This window comes from Coenobita brevimanus, chromosome 104, assembly GCF_032717465.1.
Source record: "Coenobita brevimanus isolate Jiangsu-jjx chromosome 104, ASM3271746v2, whole genome shotgun sequence".
Lineage (NCBI taxonomy): Eukaryota > Metazoa > Arthropoda > Malacostraca > Decapoda > Coenobitidae > Coenobita > Coenobita brevimanus.
The window spans coordinates 18,926,331-18,947,090 of record NC_137057.1 but is presented as its reverse complement, the minus strand read 5'-3'; the positions used below and the strand labels follow the sequence as shown (position 1 = coordinate 18,947,090).

Here is a 20,760-nt window from a genome sequence, read left to right as displayed (position 1 = left end):
GATATTCATTCTTAGATCTTAAGTGGAAAAGTTTCTAGAGAAGGGAAAGAAGTTTTATGCAGCCTTCATGGATTTGGAGAAAGAATATGACAGGGTGGATAGACAAGGATTGTGGATAATATCAAGATTATATGGAGTATATGGGAAGTTGTTGAATGCAGTGAATAGTATGTATCAGGGTGCTAAGGCTGCACTGAGTGTGAATAGCGAACTGGGTGAATTTTTCTATCTGAAGGTGGGATTGAAACAAGGATGTGTCATGTCTCAAAGGTTGTTCAGTCTGTATATGGATGGGGTAATAAATGAGATACAAGGTAGGGATGTGGAAGTTGGAGCTCCCCTAATGAAGGAGGGGAGTGTTTGAAAACTCCTTGAACTGTTGTTTGACGATGATACTGTGTTGTTAAGTGAAGACGAAGGGGAACAGCAAGGCTTAGTGGATGAGTTTGGGAGTATGGTGTAAGAAACGGAATCTAAAGGTGAATGTAGGGAAGAGTAAAGTTATGGTCTTCGAGAGAAATGAAGTCAGTGAACGAATAGTGAGGCCGGATGAGGAGGAAAGAGAAAATGTGAGTGCATTTAGGTACTCGGGTAGTGTCATGAGTAAGGATGGAAGTTTAGAGGGTGAAGTGCTTGAATGGGTACAACAAGGAAGAGAGGTTGCTGGTTTCTTGAAAACAGTGATAAGAAAAAGGGAAGTGAGCATGGAAGTGAAAAAGTTACAACATAACAGTATTGTGATATCAACTCAAACGTATGGAAGTGAAGCTTGGACCTTGTTGAAGGGACAGAAGTCAAGAGTGAGAGCAGTGGAAGAGAGTTAGTTGAGAGAAGCATGTGGAGTCATATGGAGGGATAGACTAACAAGTGAGGAAGCGAAGAAGCGTTGTGGTGTGGATGCAGCTGTGATAGGAAGCGTTAGGAGAAACACACTGAGGTGGTTTGGCTATGTGGAGAGGATGGAGAGTGTGAGACTGGCGAGAAGAGTGTATGTGAGTGAGGTGGAGGGGGTGAGAGAGAGGGGGAGGCCAAGAATGAGATGGAAGGATGGAGTCGAGAGGTACTGTATATGGGAGAGGGGGGTGTGAGCTAGAAGCAGGGCAATGAAATGGCGGGGGTCAGGGCGACATGAAGACGATTTGTTTGAGGCCACCTCTTACGGGATTAAGGCGTCTGGCAATATATATATATATATATATATATATATATATATATAGATAGATAGATAGATAGATAGCTATATGTACGCTCCTGACTTGGAATCGAACCCTGGACTTCTTAGATTGAAGTCAGGCACTGATACTACTCAACCACGGCGTAATAAAATCTGTGACAACCTGATATTTTTGATGAACAAGGTTTGTCAAAAAAAAAAAAAAAAAAAATGGTTTGTGAAAAAAAAAAAAAAAAAATCAGGTTGTCTCAGCTGTTATCACGCCGTGGTCAAGTGGTATCAGCGACTGACCTCTGTCTAGGACAGTGATTCTTAAAGTGTGGTCCGCGGACCCCCAGGGGTCCGTGGAACGTTCCAAGGGATCCGCAAGCTAATTTGAGCATAAGATAAAACATGTGATTATAATGTAAATTGTAAAATGAATAATGTTTTATGACAGTTATGTGAAGTAAAATTTGAACAATTATGTTCGAGTTAAGCCATTAATATATAATTCAGTAACAATTTTAGTATATTATAGCCTACAAACACCTTTAAACTCAAGAGGTAGGTAGGAGGGAAATCTACCCATAATTAAGGGTCCGCCACATGATTAGTTTTAATAAATGGAGTCCGCTGCACGAGAAAGTTTAAGAAGCACTGGTCTAGGAGTGCAGGGTTCGATTCCCAGTCAGGAGTGTACAAATATATTTGTACACACACGTGTAATGTGTGCCTCTCCAATATATATATATATGAACTTTTCTTATTTATTCTTTTTTTAATACCTTGTTATAGACACTAATTCAATTTGTTCAAGACATGTCAGAATTTTGGTTCCACTTCTTTATTGATTTAGCTTCTGCTTAGTTTAAGTTGGTAATTATAAGCAGTGATTTTCATTATCTGCCAACCTTGTTACATATGAGGATACAGCTACTGTATAATGATAATCAAATGTTGTGTTAAGAGTGAAGAAATGAATACCATAGGCTGGAGTTCAAAGACATAACCCAGAAGACCGAAGTCTACGCACAACATTTCGTCTGCTTCATTCTAGGTTCAATTCGTCCCTTACAGAATAAGCACTGGTTACAGGTGCTACCTTCCATCCTAGTGAGTATTTCCTGGTCCTGTATTGGTGTGGTAACACTAGTACAACTGAACGATGACTGCCGTCCGATGTGCCTTCATCCCGAAAGCTGCTAATCCTCCTTTCTACAGTTCTGCTTACATCGAATGTTAGAACTATCTGTTTGGGATTCTTTCCTCGTAAGGTATATCATATCCTCTCTCACCTTCCCAGTAGTTGGTCGCATGTTGTTTTGCCCTGTCCATACCAAGGAACATATCAGGTCTGCATGACATTCTTTATTATATAACGACCAAGCACTCATTGCCTGACAGAATTTGGTTTACATTTCATCTCTGAAGCAGCAATACCCCCAAATGGATGTTAAGGCTTCGAAATTTACTGGGTTCGTTAATACTGTCATCTCATCAGCAGAATATATGAAACTGAAGAAAGTCAGGCTAGTTAACCACGAATATGTAGCTTTGGTAGAGCTCTCATAATATTTCACATGTTACACTTAACCTTCAGACAAAACAGGGACACGCTTGTCTTTCACCCTACGTCTTAGCTGGGATTATACATTTGTTATACACTTCTCGTTTCATACATAATGACAAGCTACTTCTCATGATGTCTCTATGCTTTACCGAAAGCTTTCCATCCAACTGTACTGCAACTTGTTTTTTCGCTATCATGGTCTTTCATTAGATTCAGTATTTGCCCTGAGTAACTGTATTCCTTGACTTCTTCAATAACTTCTTCGCATATTCTTATGACGCTCTTTGGTAGTTTAGTTTTACTCCGGTTCACCTTTAGCTCTACTTTGAGACTATGTCATTTAACGTTTCTTGCAACGTCTCTGCAGTTTCTGAGATTAGGACAGTGTCATCTGCAAATCTGAAATGGTTTAGGTTTTATTCGTCCATATTTACTCAGTTGTTCTCCCAGCCTACCTTTCTGAAAATACTTTCTAGGCACGCCATAAATAGTTTCGGTGAAACTGTATCTCCCAGACGAACTGCCATCTCAAACTTTTTAATTTTTCCGAATCTTTACTCAATTTAACTATAGGAGTTCCATCTTTATATATGTTTTCCAGCTGTTTACAATGTTCTCAGGTACTCTTTCTTCCCTCAGTGAATTTATAATTGCTATGTGCTCCACTGAGTCGAAAGCCTTTCTGTAATCAAAAGCGAAGCACAGTGTTTTATTAATTTCTGTAGTATTCTCAGTTAGCTGATCAACTGCGTGTAGACGACCAGTAGTCGAATACTCTCTTCGGAATCCTGCCTGTTTACGAGGTTGGTTGACTTCTAAATTTGTTGTTATTCTGTTCGTAAGGACTTTAGTGATGAGTCTGCAAATAAGAGGTAAGAAACTATTGGGTCTATAATTACTAATGTCTTTTGAGTTGCCTTTTGTGTAATGGAAAATAATTGTTGCATTTCACCGTGTTTTGGGAATTTTTTCCCCCTTTATACACTGAGCAAATATATGGGCGAGCCTGTTTTTTTACTTCTACCTCTGCATCCGACAGTAAACCTGCTATTATTTCATTTTCTGGGACCTTCCCTATTTTTGTGCTTTGAAGAGATGTATTTACTTCTTTTGGTGTCACTTCAGGGAATTCACTTGTCAGCAGAATTATTAGCTATTGGTACTATTCTCTTTGAGGTATACAGATCTTTGTAAAATTCTTCAACTCTCTTCACCATCTTATCTCTGCATTAAATGGCTTCACTGTTACTGTTCTTCATTGATATAATTTGTTGCTTTCCTAGTGTTATATTACTTCGGACCTGTATCAGACTTTTTCTCTTTTTGATGGTTTCTTTGATCTGATCCAAGTTTCTCTTTCTTTTTTCTTCTCTCTGTCTCTTGTTCATCAACTTTTTAAATTCCACTTTTTCTGTTTCATCTGTTTTTATTTTCATCTCCTTTCTTCTTTTCGTGAGCTCAAGGGCAACTTCTGAATTCATGTTGGCTTTGGTTGTAATGTACTAGCTTTCCCTACTACCTTCGCCGATTCTCTTAGCTTTTTTGGTAGTCTATTATTCAACTCATCAGTGTCACAATCAGCACAACTTATACCCTGAAATCTGTTTGTTATTTCCAACTGAAAGACTGCTTTGTTTTCGCTTACTTTTACTGGGCATATATTTTTATTTTTAATCAGCTTTCTTTCACATCTGAAACTGAATCTAGCTGTGCAACCCACCATTCTATAGTTACTTGCTATGTTTACTTTGTGGATAACTCATATTTAAGATTGTGTTATTCTTATCTTCTATAATGAAGTCGATATCATTCTTTGTTTCTCCATTAGGACTTCTACAGGTCCATGTTTCTCCTGTTCTTTTGTCAAAGAATGTGTTCATTATTCTCATGTTATGCATTTCAGGAAAATTTATTACCATTCACCTCTGTCATTCCCTTCTCCCCCTCCGAATTTTCCCTTGCATGCTTCTCTGTTTTTCGATTTGCCAATTTTTGCATTTAGGTCTCCCATGTGTACCATCTATGTGGTCTTTCTTCATCCTTAACCTGGAAGATGTCGTCAGAGAATGTTTCTGTTTCTTCATCTGAGCCTTAAGAAGTCGGTGCACATACTGGTATTACTTTCAGGGTGTATATATCTTTTGCGTACTCTGTCAGATACACCGCTGATTTTAGCAAGGTCCTCTGCAAGATTTCAGTTAATTAGAAATCCTACACCACTAACTCTTTCATTTTGCCTTCGTCTGTTAGAAAATAGGTGGTTGCTGTCTTGGAGCTGAATTAATATTTATTCATTTCTGTGGATCTCACAGAGACCTATAATATTGCAACTGATGTTTTCCAATTTAGTCATTAAGGTATCAAGTTTGTAAAATTCTGCAAGGTTTCTTACAGTGTACATACAGATATTCAGGTATTTCAGTTTGTTCAAGTCCCTGGCTTTTATTTGCAGAGACAGTGTCGGCTCACTTTCGGTGGCACACTGCTCGTATGAACAGGAGGCAGTGCGGTTGGACTTTTAGCAGACGTTGATCCAACAGAAACACCAGTGTAATCATTAGCAGTAAAATTGATGTTTGGTTGGGGGGATTGTGGCAAATATCCTGACTTCCTTGCCACAGATTTGTGGTGAGATATAATTTTTATGCCACCTTATTCAGTATGTTCAGTGGAACCCTGTAATCTATAGGTGGTCCCAGGGACATCGCCATCAAAGACGGTACCTCGTATATCCACAAGACCTTCCCCTATCTGCAACCCGGAGACAGCCAGGTAGCAGAGGAATCCTGCCCCTGGAGATATTAATATTTATTTATCTATTTATCTATCTATCTATATATTTGTGTGTGTGTGTGTGTGTGTGTGTGTGTGTGTGTGTGTGTGTGTGTGTGTGTGTGTGTGTGTGTGTGTGTGTGTGTGTGTGTGTGTGTGTGTTTTAGCAAGTATTATGATACTTAATATAAAAAGCTTTAAATGACAGATTGAGCATATGAATACAGACAGCTCCCCTAGTGCGTGAGCTCAGAGTGCGAGAATTGCATAATATACAAGTGACCAAAAATAATAACCAAAAATTCTTGACTGCACGAGTTTAGCCCACAACATGCAAGGCAGAGGCATGGAGTGGCACAAAAACGCCATTTTCCCTGAGAACGCGACTCCCACCCCAACACAACGCGTCCATCATGACGTCAGTTGTGATGCAGATGCGCAGAAATTCCCGGGCATTCTAGTGTGATGGAGGGCAGCACAGAACTGTCTATGTCAAAGATAAGCAAGGTCCTTGCTGCCGTGGATAAGGTCAAAGAAGAAGTGAAGGAACACGAAATCAGCCAATAAAGAATGGAGGAGGTTCTCATTAGTATCGACAGAGCCTTCCGCTTCTGCACAGACAGGCACAGGCAAGAAATTAACAGGAGGAGGCAGATGCTCATAACAAGTTACACAGGGCGGCCTCAAGAAAGTGAAAGTGAGGGACCAGTTACATCATCTGATCCTGTTCCTGTAGAGAATGAAGAGGATGCAATGTCAGTTGTGTCAACATTGGATTTCGATGGTTTTTTTGGCCAAAGTGACTGAGTTAGAGGCTCGTGGGGATGGTGCTCAGGAGGTGTCTGAGGACGGAAGTGTTGGTGGGGTGAGGTGCGGCAGGGGGAGCGGCACTGTAAGTGTTGCTGCACCTCGGAACCCCTGTTATTTAAGTCCATCAGGCCTCTTGTCTACTGTTGTTTAGGCGACTGACCATATTTTTGTTACTGTAGCAATATCTGTAGTATATGTATAAAATTTTTTCCCTTTATTATGTCTTTAAGAGTCAAAAAATGTCAAGGTATGAGGGGGTACTGCCCATGTGTAATTTTTCCCATAAGATTATGTATTCACAGTGCACGATTTCACAGTAGGCAAGGTCCAGGACTGCCCATCCATTCACGCACTGTGGAGCTTACTGTATATCAAAAACCAAGCACGGAAGTTGAAACAATAGATATAACAATGGAGAGGACTGGTTGGATAAATGAAGAAAGTACTGTACACAGAATTACCGATAAATGTGTGGTACCGTTATAAACACTAGATGATCGATCAAAAAACTTTGTCTAACAGGCGTATGTGAAACAGTTCCTTAATGAGTTACTCATACAATTAATTCCAAACTTTCATTGTTTTTGAGGTATAGCCAGGATTTCGATTGTTTTATTATTCTGTGAATGCATGATTCATTTTACTTAACATATATACATATATATATAGATAGATAGATAGATAGATAGATAGATAGATAGATGACATTGTCCTAATCTCAGAAAAAGCAGAGACATTGCAAGAAATGTCAAATGACCTGAACAGAGAAAGTCTCAAAATAGGGCTAAAGATGAACCGGAGTAAAACCAAAGTAATGTTTAATCCACGAACACCGAAGAGCGTCATCAGAATAAATGGAGAAATTCTTGAAGAAGTCAAGGAGTACAATTACCTGGGACAAATACTAACACTAACGAAACATAATGATAGCGAAATAAAAAGACGCATTACAATTGGATGGAAAGCGTTCGGTAAACATAGGGACATTATGAAAAGTAGCTTGCCAGTTTGTATGAAACGAAAAGTATATAACGAATGTATAATTCCAGCTATGACGTATGGTTGTGAGACTTGGAAACTGAAAAACCGATGGCAAATAAATTAATTCGTTCTCGAGGGCAATGGAGAGGACAATGTTGGGCATATCTTTAAGAGACAGGAAAAGATCAACTTGGGTGAGAGAGCAGACTAAAGTAAAAGATATTATAAAAGTTACGAAAGAACAGAAATAGAGGTGGGCAGGCCATGTAGCAAGAACAAGGGATAATCGATGGAGCAAGAGGTTGATTGACTGGACACCAAGAGATGGTAAACGTAGCAGAAAGAGGCCAGACAGGAGGTGGAGGGATGAGATATAGTTGCAGGGAAAACGTGGCAAAGATTGGCTCAGTCAAGGAATTCGTGGAAAAGGTTGGGGAAGGCCTTTGTTCAGCAGTGGATTTATAATGGCTGATGATGATGATAATATACATATATATATATATATATATATATATATATATTATTTATATATATATATATATATATATATATATATATATATATATATATATATATATATATATATTGTTACAAAGCCTATGATTTCATCATCCTTTGTGTAATTCTAACGTACAGTATGCTGCATGTTTGATCACGAGCGTGTTCTACCTCACTCCCCCCTTCTACCCTTATAGTAGAGTAAGTCGTTCTTTCTATTGTTCAGAGCAGGATTGTCAACTCTTTGTCCCCTATGGCTTCATTTGCGCGTCCTTCTTACAAGTTGTATCAAGCTCTGCCGGCCCCTATATAATGAGCTCAGTCTCTGCATTAATTGCCACTTAGATCTACTCCTCATTTTGCTCACATCTCTGTCCTCCCCTGTACAGTTGTTATTATTGTGAGTGCTCAGGAAGTCTCCAACCATCTAACAGCTGTGTAATTTGAGTATAAGTGTTATTACATTTTTTCTTGTACTGTATAGCATACGGTGTTAATTCGTAGGCCTAGTGAGGTTTTTGTGATTCATGTGCTTTAGGTGTCAGCCATTACTAATAATATTTTGTATCTGTAATAATATATCTTGCATTCACTGAGCATTATCCGGTTTTCTCATTTTATCAGGGCTGACTTAGATAAATTTACACTTGCTAATTTCGTGTTAATAGAGGCTATTGCAGTTAACCATATATTTAACCTGTTTTTTGCCATTACATAATCCTTATGAGTCCTGAATGTTTAGTTGTTAGTTTGAGCATTAAACTTTAACTTGTAATTTTACCTAACTCTTTTGTTTTTAACATGGAACTTTGCGGGACAGTTTTCTCTGTTCCGTAACATAAATTTGGCGACCTCTTATCAGGATATTCAGGATATTATCATAAGGATATTGCTTGATATTTTGTGACTGTGATTTATTCATGATGTCTACTATTAGTACGCTTGATGAAGCCAAAGATTTTTTGTCAAATGTGCAAACAGTGTGTGATTTAGAAAACAGAACAAAGAATGAACTTAAGCTTGTTGCTCAACAATTGGGAATTGCAGTTCACTCTCATCATTCTAAAGATCAAATTGTTGGCATGATTAATAAAAGCTTGTTTAATGTAACTCCTCCAGATGAGCAAACGCAGATTCAAATAGCTAAGTTACAGCTACCTCTGCAGGAGGCTCGTGTTAAGGAGGCTGAGTTTCAGGCACGTGCTAAGGAGGCTGAGTCTCAGGCTAAGGAGGCTGAGTCTCAGGCTCGTATTCAGGAGGCACAAATTGAACTTGCTAGGATTCAGGCAGACCATGAGTATCGCATGAAACAAGGTGGAACTGGATCATCTAGCTCTGATGATTTTGATGTGGCTAAAAATGTTAAACTTGTCCCTCCTTTTAATGAATCTGATTTAACAAAGTATTTTCAGTTGTTTGAGAGGGTAGCTACAGGTTTTAATTGGCCCAAAAAGTATTGGCCAGTACTCCTTCAGAGTGTTCTCACCGGTAAAGCTCAAGTAACTTATGCATCTTTGCCTCAGGATCAATGTGATAATTATGATGTAGTTAAGAGCTTGATTCTTAAGGCCTATGAGCTTGTTCCTGAAGCCTATAGAGTAAAATTTAAGACAACTTATAAGCAAGATAAGCAATCCCATGTTGAGTATGCAAAAATCAAAGAAGATCTGTTAGAGCAGTGGTTAAATTCTAAGAATGTAAATTCTGATTTTGATATATTTAAGCAGATGATTTTGCTGGAGGACTTCAAAAGGTGTATTAATAAAGATGTAAGCCTATATCTTGATGACAGAGGAATAGATAATTTGTCTGATGCTGCAGTTTTAGTTGATGAATATGTTCTCACTCACAAGAGATATTCTAAAGAAAAAAGGAAAGCTGAGAGTAAGTACGTTGCCTCTACTCAGAGTACAGGTAACAGGAAAGAGAATAAAGATGATGTTTCTCAGGAAGTAAATACCAGCTCCACCTCTAGATTTCAGAAAAGTAAATGTACTTATTGTAGTAAGCTTGGTCATACTACGGAGAAATGTTTCAGGAGACAGCGTGATGTGAACAAAAAGGAGTCTTTAAATATTCAGTCAATTGGTCTAGTGTCCACCCTTGAGAGTTCCCAGAATTCTTTAACTGAGTTAACTGAACCTGCTTTGAGGGGTAAATTAAATTCTCATGACGGAGCTCCTCTTTTGACCAGTAACGTGGGTGACACTCTCAAGAGTTCATGTGCTAATTTCCTGTCTCATGGTTGTGTCAGTCCTCTGGACAGTAATGACAGGAAATTAGTTAAAATATATCGTGATACAGGTGCTTGCCAATCCCTTATGCTGACCAGTGTTTTAGGCTCTAATGTTAATTCCTCTGATGAAACTGTAATCTTACAAGGTGTAGGGAATAATTACTTCTCTGTCCCTCTGTGCAGAGTGAATTTAGAGTCTGGTTTTGTTAATGGTTCCGTTATGGTTGGGTTGGTTGAGACACTCCCAATGTCTGGTGTAACTTTCTTACTTCGAAATGATATTGGTGGAAGTCAAGTGTGTCCAGCTCCTCAGTTGTCTAGTAAGCCAGTGGCTGCAGCCCAGGATTGTGATGTCCCTGATGTGTTCTCTGCATGTGGTGTCATTAGGGTTAAGTCTAAAGTTACTGGTGACTTAGAGGATAATGATGATGATGATGTTATCCTAGCTGACACTTTTCTTGCTAATTTGGACCACTCACCAGATGAGGCAGTACCCCGTAGTGTTGATAATTGTCTCGTCAAGAGTTGGTTAAGTTGCAGGTTGCTGACCCTGAGTTGAAAGGTCTAGCTAACTCTTCTTGCAGTGAGGAAGAGTCAGCTGGTGCTTCTACTTGTTATTATATAAAGTCAGGAGTACTTATGAGGAAGTGGAGACCCCCAACAGCATCAGCCGACTGTGAATGGGAGGTTGTACATCAAGTTGTCATCCCTCGTGTTTGTAGGCAGGATAACATTAGAGTGGCTCATGATTCCAGTTTGGCAGGACACCTTGGATTGAGGAAGACTGTGGCACGCATTTTGAAACACTTATACTGGCCAGGTATCTTCAGAGATGTTTCCTGGTATTGTAAGTCTTGTCACACCTGTCAAGTTGTGGGGAAGTGTAATCAGACCGAAAAGGTTGCACCTCTAGTTCCCATTCCTCCTTTTGAGGCGCCATTCACCCGTGTGTTGGTGGATATTGTGGGCCCTCTTCCTAAGACTTCTTCAGGATTTTCTTATGTGTTGACCCTGATTGATATGGCTACTCGTTATCCTGAAGCCATTCCACTTAGAAATATCTCAGCAAAGAACGTAGTTAAGGAAATGCTAGGGTTCTTCACAAAGTATGGTCTCACCAAGGAGGTACAGTCAGACCGGGGAAGTAATTTCATGTCAAATGTTTTCAAGCAGTCTCTGAAAGAGTTGGGCATCACCCAGATCACGTCTTCAGCTTACCATCCCAAGACCCAAGGAGCGTTGGAGAGATATCATCAAACACTCAAACCAATGCTCAAGAAATACTGTTTGGAACATCAGAAAGACTGGGATAAAGGTCTTCCATTCGTTGTATTTGCCGCAAGAGAATCTCCAAATGAATCACTGGGCTTCTCACCCTTTGAACTACTGTTTGGCCATGAAGTAAGAGGACCCCTTAAGCAACTCAAGTAATACTGGCTGTCAGAGGAAGATGACGTCAACCTGCTGGAGTATGTGATGAAGTTCAAAGAACGGCTGTCCACTGCTTTACAGCTGGCGAGAGAGAATTTAGGAGCTGCTTAGGAGAAGATGAAGACTTGGTATGATAAGAAGTCCAGGTTACGCCACTTTCAGCCAGGAGATCAGGTTTTGATTCTGCTACTGGTGCATGGGCAACCTCTTTAAGCCAAGTTTAGTGGTCCTTATTTCGTGGAGAAACTCAGTGATGTCAACTATGTCATCGCCACACCAGATCGTAGAAAGAACAAGCAACTTTGTCACATCAACATGCTAAAGTTATATCACAGGCGGGACGAAAATAACCCAGTCTGCACTGTAGCTGTTCCACCCGAGTCTGCAAGTGAAGTTCTCCCATGCAGCATGAGCCTGAGTGATAGTTTGGGGAAGAATCCTGATATCATGAATGATCTCCTGACTAAGCTTTCTCATCTACCTCCCTAGGAAAGGCAGGAGTTTTCGGCATTACTGCAGGAGTACCCGCAAGATTTCCGTGCCACTCCAGGAAGAACCACTGTGTTGATGCATGATGTCGATGTTGGAGACGCAAAGCCAATTAAATTGCCTCCTTACCGTGTGAACCCAGTGAAAGTTCCTCTCATCCAGAAGGAGCTTGGCTACCTGTTGGACCACAAGATGATTGAGCCCTGTCAGAGCGAGTGGAGTTCTCCTGTCACTCTAGTCCCTAAGCCAGGTGGGTCACAGCGGCTTTGCATCAACTACAGATGTGTTAATCAGATAACCAAAACAGACACTTATCCTCTCACTCGCGTGGAAGATTGCATAGACAAGATCGGAAAGGCTAGGTACATAAGTAAGTTTGATTTGTTAAAGGGATACTGTCAAGTACCTATGTCTGAACGTGCTAGGGAGATCTCATGTTTTGTAACACTAGGAAAGACTCTTGCATGTTCTGTAATGCCATATGGTATGAAGAATGCACCAGCCACTTTTCAGAAGCTCATGAATGTTGTAACAGAGGGTTCGGCAGGGTGTGTTGTTTATATTGATGATGTATTAATCTTCAGTGACAACTGGAAAGATCACCTATGCAATGTCAGTAAATTTCTTGAGCGTTTGGTTCAGGCTAATCTTGTAGCTAATTTATCAAAGTGTGAGTTTGGTCAAGCTAAAGTTCAGTACCTTGGGTACGTAATTGGTGATGGACATTTTGCACCACCAGGAGCTAAGGTTCAGGTTATAAGTGATCTTCCCAGACCTAAAAGTAGGAAAGAGCTACAAAGATTTTTGGGAATGGTAGGTTATTACAGGAGATTTGTTCTTAACTTTTCAATTCTTGTATCACGACTTACAGACCTACTGAAAAAGGGAGTTAAATTTGTCTGGACTGATAACTGTGAATCCTCTTTCAACAAACTTAAAGCTATCCTATTAAGTCAGCCAGTGATCGCTACTCCAAATTTTGCTAAGCCTTTTAAGATGGTTGTTGACGCAAGTGATACAGGAGCTGGGGCTGTTTTGCTGCAAGACGATGATCAGGGTATTGAACACCCTGTATCTTATTACAGTAAGAAGTTCACTCCACCTCAAAAGAACTACTCAACTATTGAGAAAGAGCTTTTGGCCTTGATTTTGGGTTTACAGCATTTTTCATTTTATTTGTGTTCTGGTTTTGACCCCATAGTCATTTATACCGATCATAACCCACTGAAATTCCTCAGTAAGTTTAAAGATAAAAATCAGAGATTGACAAGATGGAGTCTACTTCTTCAGGAGTATTCATTAGACATACAACATGTCAAGGGGAAAGAAAATGTTATTGCAGATTGCTTATCTAGACTTTAGACAGAGTGTTTTAGAGTAATAAGAAATTTCCTTTGTAAATTTCTTTTTTTTTTTTTTTGTGGGGAGGTGTCACATAGCCTATGATTTCATCATCCTTTGTGTAATTCTAACGTACAGTATGCTGCATGTTTGATCACGAGCGTGTTCTTCCTCACTCCCCCCTTCTACACTTATAGTAGAGTAAGTCATTCTTTCTGTTGTTCAGAGCAGGATTGTCAACTCTTTGTCCCCTATGGCTTCATTTGCGCGTCCTTCTTACAAGTTGTATCAAGCTCTGTCGATCCCTATATAATGAGCTCAGTCTCTGCATTAATTGCCACTTAGATCTACTCCTCATTTTGCTCACATCTCTATCCTCCCCTGTACAGTTGTTATTATTGTGAGTGCTCATGAAGTCTCCAACCATCTAACAGCTGTGTAATTTGAGTATAAGTGTTATTACATTTTTTCTTGTACTGTATATCATACGGTGTTAATTCGTAGGCCTAGTGAGGTTTTTGTGATTCATGTGCTTTAGGGTTCGGCCATTATTAATAATATTTTGTATCTGTAATAATATATCTTGCATTCACTGAGCATTATCCGGTTTTCTCATTTTATCAGGGCTGACTTAGATAAATTTACATTTGCTAATTTCGTGTTAATAAGGGCTATTGCAGTTAACCATATATTTAACCTGTTTTTTGCCATTACATTATCCTTATGAGTCCTGAATGTTTAGTTGTTAGTTTGAGCATTAAACTTTAACTTGTAATTTTACCTAACTCTTTTGTTTTGAACCTGGAACTTTGCGGGACAGTTTTCTCTTTTCCGTAACAATATATATATATATATATATATATATATATATATATATATATATATATATATATATATATATATATATATATATATTTTGCCAGACTCCTCAATCCCGTTTGGGGTGGCAACAAACAAAACGCCTCCACGTCGCCCTGTACCCGGCCATTTCACTGCCCTGCTCCCAACTCACACACCCCTCTCTCATATACCTCTCCACCCCATCCCTCCATCCTGTCCGCGGCCTCCCCCTCCCTCTTCCCCCCTCCACCTCACTCACATACACTCTCTTCGTCAGTCTTTCACCCTCCATCCTCTCCACATGGCCAAACCACCTCAGTGTGTTCCTCATAACGCTTCCTATCACATCCACATCCACACCACAACGCTCCTTTATATCCTCATTCGTCAGCCTGTCTCTCCATGTGACTCCAAAAGCTCCTCTTAAATAACTCATTTACACTGCTCTCACTCTTGACTTCTGTCTTTCCAACAACGTCCAAGCTTCACTTCCATATGTTAGAGTTGGTATCACAATACTGTCATGTAGTAACTTTTTCACTTCCATGCTCACTTCCCTGTTTCTTATCACTGCATTAAAAAAACCAGCAACCTTTCTTCTCTGCTGTACCTTTTCAAGCACTTCACCTTCCAAACCTCCATTATTACTCATCACACTACCCAAGTACTTAAACGTACTCACATTTTCCAATTCCTCACCATCCAGCCTTGCTGTACATTCACTGACTTCACCTCTCTCAAAGACCATCACTTTACTATTCCCTACATTCACCTTTAGGTTCCGTTTCTCACACACTGTCCCAAACTCATCCACCATATATATATATATATATATATATATATATATATATATATATATATATATATATATATATATATTTGATGCGAGGAAGAAGGAACCAAAGGCCATGAGCCCGCAATAACAGTTCCCTCCAAGAGAAAAAAAAAATACAAGAGAGAGCCAAATTCAAGATCCATTCATTTCGATATGCCTGGACACACTGCGTGTGAAAGACTGGAGATCATAGGCAGCAGGAAATACAGATAGAGGGAGACAGTTCCAGAGCTGACCTCTTGCATAAATGAAGGACCGGGAGTAACGGTTAACTCTTGCATTAGAAAGTTGAACAGAAAAAGGATGAGAGTTTGCTGCTAGACGGGTGCTACGCGCCCGTCGTAGAGGTGGAGGAATGCATGCATACAGTTCAGAGGAGCAGTGACCATTAAAGTAGCGATAGAAAAGAGATAAAGATGCAACAGTGTGGCGAAGAGACAGAGGTTGAAGGGAGTCAGTAAGAGGATGAGAGTTAATGAGACGAAAAGCCTTTGACTCCACCCTATTGAGAAGAGCTGTATGTGGGGAGCCTCCCCACACATGAGAGTTGTATTCCACACAGGGGCAGATAAAACCCCTGCATAGAGTCAACAATTGTGCAGGGGTAAAGAAAGAACAGAGTCGGCTTAGCACACCGAATCTCTTGGAAGCAGATTTTACAAGAGGTGTAACATGATCTTTCCAAGATAAGTCCCGAGTAAATGAAACCCCAAGCATGCAGGATTAAGCTGAATATTATTAAACATTAGTGGGTATACCTGTGGAAGATTTTGTCGGGTTGATAGGTGTAAGAACTGAGTCTTAGATGCATTAAAAACAACAGGATTATTTTTACCCCAGTCAGAGATACGAGCCAAGTCAGACATTAGGTGTGCCATAGCCTCATTCCTTGTTTGTTGAAGTAACTGCTGAGATGGGCATTGCGGGAACCGAATGGAAAGGTGAAAGATGGAGTCATCAGCGTATGAGTGGATAGGGTTAGATGTACAGCTTAGAAGGTCATTGATGAATAACAGGAAGAGAGTTGGTGATAGGACAGAGCCCTGAGGAACACCACGTTAAAAGATCTAGGAGAAGAACGATGGCCGTCTACAACAGCGGCTCTAGAACGACCAGAAAGGAAGCTAGCGATGAAGGCACAGATAGAAGGATGGAAACCATAAGAGGGCAGTTTGGAAATTAAAGATTTATGCCAGACTCGATCGAAAGCCTTTGAGATGTCAAGTGCAATGGCGAAGCTTTCGCCAAAGTCCCGAAAAGAGGAAGACAAGGAGTCTAAAAGGTAGGTGAGAAGATCGCCAGTGGAGCTTCCCTGACGGAACCCATACTGACGATCAGAAAGAAGGTTGTGATAAGAAAGATGCCTTAAAATTTTTCTATTGAGAATTGACTTGAAAACATTTGAAATGCAGGACGTTAAAGCAATTGGACGATAGTTGGAGGGTTGGGAGTGGTCACCCTTCTTTGGGACTGGCTGAATGAGAGCAAACTTCCAGCAAGATGGAAAGGTAGAAGTTGGCAGACAAAGGCAAAAGAGTTTGCCTAGGCAGGGTGTAAGCACAGGAGTGCAGTTCTTGAGAACAACAGGAGGGACTCCATCAGGCCCATATGCCTTGTTGGTATTGAGGCCAGTGATGGCAGAAAATACATCAGCTGAAGAAATTTTGATGTCAGCCATGAGGAAGTCAGAGGCGGGAAGTGATGGAGGAACAGCACCGGAATCGTTTAAGGAGGAATTGGAGGAGAAAGTCTGTGCGAAGAGATCTTTTTTATCAGTAGAAGAAATAGCTACAGAACCATCAGAGTAGAAAAGAGGAGGGAAGGATGATGAGGTAAAGTTGGTAGAAAGGTTTCTGACCAGGAGCCAGAAGGAGCAGGAAGAATTCGAGTTGGAGAGTTGAGAGCATTTGGTACGGATGAAATTATTTTTAGCAGAGCGAAGAACAGACTTAGCACGATTCCGGGCAGAAACGTAAAGATGATGTGATTCAGGGGTGGGTTGGCTCTGGTACCTTTTGTGGGCCCTCTCCTTGTTGCGGACAGCATTAGAACAAGCGTGATTAAACCAAGGCTTTCTTGCGTTAGTCAAAGGATATGAGAAAGGAATGTATGCTTCCATGCCTGAGAGAATAACCTCCGTAATGCGCATGGCACACTCAGATGGCTCCCGGCCATGGAAGCAATAATCATTCCAGGGAAAGTCAAAGAAGTACTGCCTGAGGGCCTCCCAATCCGCGGCTCCAAAATGCCACAGACGACGTTTCCCTGGAGGGTCCACAGGCTGTACCAGAGTGATAGGACAAGTTAAGGTGATAAGGTTGTGATCGCAGGAGCCTAACGGAGAGAAAAGCTTAACAGTGTAAACAGAAGGATTAGTTGTAAGGAAGAGGTCAAGTATGTTGGAGCTCTCTCCGAGGTGGTCTGGGTTACGGGTAGGGTGCTGTACAAGCTGCTCTAGGTCATTAAGGATAGAAAAGACGTAGGCTTGTTCACCAGGTGGATCAGTGAAAGGAGAGGAGAGCCAAAGGTGGTGATGAACATTGAAATCTCCTAGAATGGAGATTTCAGAGAAAGGAGAAATGGATAGAATGTGTTCTATCGTAGAAGTAAGATAGTCAAAAAAATTTTGATAGTAGAATTAGGAGATAAGTAAACAGCACAGATATATTTAGTCAGAGAATGACAGGAAAGCCGCGGCCAGAGTGTAGAGAATTCAGAAGAATCGAGTTCAGGAACACGAGAGCAAGATAAGTCGTTGCGTATATAATACACAACAGCCACCTTTGGCTTTTGAGTATAGAAAAAGTAGAAGGATACAGAAAAAGGTTTGCTGTCTGTTGCCTCAGACAGCTGAGTCTCAATTAGAAAAAGAAGGTGAGGTTTAGAGGAGGAGAGGTGGTGCTCAACAGAGCGAAAGTTAGAGGAAAGGCCACGGACGTTGCAGAAATGAAGAAGAAGAGAGTCAGACAGTGGTTCCAGGCACCTCGAGTCGTCACCGCGAGATGGGCGAAGGTGGGGGTATTTATGGCCCCCCCCCCCCTGGGGACTCCGAGGCTGGGTGATGAGACGACATGATTTTTTTTTTTTGGGGGGGAAACGAAGTGTAGTGTGTACTGTGCATGTAGTTTGGTGTAGTTAGTTAGAGAAATTTGCGTTGGAGAGCATGCTGGCCTACTCTCTGTGTAACTGAGACATTGAAAAAGTTCAGCAAAGGGGAATGGTCAGGAACTAGTCCTGAGGGCTGATGAAACGGGAGCTCCAGCACTCCCTGTCATCAGCTTTCCATCCACCTCGGGAGTACTGCCCTACTCGACTGGTGCTATATAGATAGATAGATAGACAGATAGATAGATACAGATAGATATACATCTAACCCTTAACCATTCCACCAAATTTGCTTCAAATCCGATCAAAACTGAGTTGTCTTCTTCCCACGCCCTTGGCATTCAATCCTTCCTTGTGATTTTGGCCTTTGACTCACTGCATTCAAAATCGAATAATTTTGTTGATGGTATATCGTCAACTTTCGGACAAAGCTCGGTCTAAATCGGATAAGAAACATTTTTAATTTCATGTTGCCCTGTGACATTCATATGTGTCCTATTATTTTAAGAAACAAAAGGTATACTGCTTTGCCGACCCTGAATCATTTCATCAAGTTTGGTGTGTTCTCAAAACTGAATATCATAACACTTGCCGTACACTCAAGCGTACCCTCAAGTTTCGTCAAAATTGGTTAAAAGATGCTTTAGTTAATTTTCCTGGGTCAGACACTGACACAGCCCTGTGACCTATTATACCAAAAAAACAGCATATAACTTAAAACTAACCCTCATCCCTTCCAACAAGTTCGGCCAAACTCGTATAAAAACTATTAGCGTTATTTTAACACACACACACACACACACACACACACACACACACACACACACACACACACACACACACACACACACACACACACACACACACACACTCAAGAGCTCTCTTCGCGAGTTTGGGTTCAATTACCCTAGCCCTGCACTGTCAGGCAAGGACGCTTTGCTAAATTCCAAAGCTGTCATTTGCACTAAAACCCATGCATACTCACCAAAGTCTCTTCATTACATGTTGCCAATAATCAGGCAACATCTTTCTGGATGGGAAATAAACCAGTCAGTGCACCAGTCCATCTCATAAATATAGTGATTCTAATCAATCCAAGTGCTCGGTACGTAGCACACTGGCTCCAAACTTTAATTAATATCAATAGTAATATTATTAATGACATGGAACTGTGATACCGCGTTAATACTCGACAAGTTGTTGGTGCTGAAAGCTTGCGGAAATGCATATTTTGTGGATACTATTTATGCATTCTACACCACCTCAACTGATATCCCTGTGAGGAGTGTCCTCGGTAAGAAAATCTCAAGGCATTTATGTAACTAGTTAGTATCGGACTTTCCTTATTCGTAGCAACCTACAAAGGCGTTTTCCCAAGTCTTGTATTGCCACATAATTCGTGATGCACCTTACAGTATTTTCTCACAATTGTCCCTTTTGTTTCATTCTAGTTCTTATGTTTGATTTACCAACCTATGTGCTTTGCAAAATTATGCCCATTTCCAAACAGAGGTATATGTTTTTCATGACAGGTATACACAAGTAAAATCTCACAATAAAAATACAATGAATGGTAGAAAATGTGATCTCACGGTTCATGGTAACGGTTACAGAAGCGAGTAGCGGGGCGGTGATTCTGTTGTTGGTGGCGCTGCAGGTCAGCTTAGTGTTGTGGTAGTCCCTGGTCAGCTGATCCACCCGTAGCTGGTTCACAGTCATGCCAGTCGACCGAGACTCTATGGTTGTCATGCCAGTCGACCGAGACTCTATGGTTGAGTCCAAAACCTGTAAAGATGCAGATTATTCTCTTCTGATGGAAATCCATACCACAATATTGTTATTCAATATTTTGGAGATATAACTAACTACCTGAGTTTGAGTTGTTATGGCCTATTGAAATGGTCATACACAGACATGAACCAGGTGGACTACAATCCAAAGCTCCTTTCCCTGCCGTCCATCAGCTCCATATGGAGAATAACTCGAGTGATTAAGAACATCGTAGCAATGGCAGATTTGATATAATTCTACAGTTATTCTCTATAAGAACACACACACACACACACACACACACACAAAGTCATTTTCCTACATATTCATGTCCTTGTCCTCATATTTCTTCCCCTTTATCTTAACTCCTCCAGACCTTTATCAAATCCGAGTCACCCATTCACCCTGTACTTCCCAACGTCCACACCTTCATCTTTCTCCCTTTCTCTGCGTGACTCACCTGTCCCTCCCTGAGCCAGACAACGGACGGGTGGGGGACACCACCCTTTACGCTGCACGACACCTCCAAGGACGCCCCCTCCTGTAGCGGCCCCAGCACCCCATCCGTAGCCTGCTGCCCCTGCACCCTCAGAACTGGGGCTTCTGGGGGCACCACCACCACTAGACTCAGGTGTGTCCGCCTCGATGATGCTATGGCATAAAGTTATAACTGAGTGCATAGGTTCTTTTTTTGCTGAAAAACATTTAACCTAGGAATGTAAATCAACAAAAAGTTTGAAAGTAATTAAGTCACGTGTGTAAGAAAGAGCCCATCAATGATCCCAGAGATGAATATATAATATGGTGTCATGGCCATACAGACTAACACTTGTTCAGCCCAAAACATATAATATCTAACTCCACAGCAAAGGTGTATTGTATCTGCTTACCCTTAAACCCGCAGGAGAGCATAAATGAGACTATGA

The 20,760-nt window shown here is 40.8% G+C and overlaps 1 protein-coding gene across 1 annotated transcript in view; it reads right to left on the bottom strand.

Moving 5' to 3' along the window:
• Window positions 1-20,760, bottom strand: part of LOC145416044 (protein turtle-like) — a 208,945-nt gene that overhangs the window by 134,407 nt on the left and 53,778 nt on the right. Inside the window, exons 6-7 of the mRNA XM_080285144.1 lie at window positions 20,295-20,485; window positions 19,657-19,849 (exon numbers count right to left, since the gene is read on the bottom strand). Of these exons, the coding sequence (XP_080141270.1) occupies window positions 19,657-19,849; window positions 20,295-20,485 (384 nt within the window). The remainder of the gene's footprint in view (window positions 1-19,656; window positions 19,850-20,294; window positions 20,486-20,760) is intronic.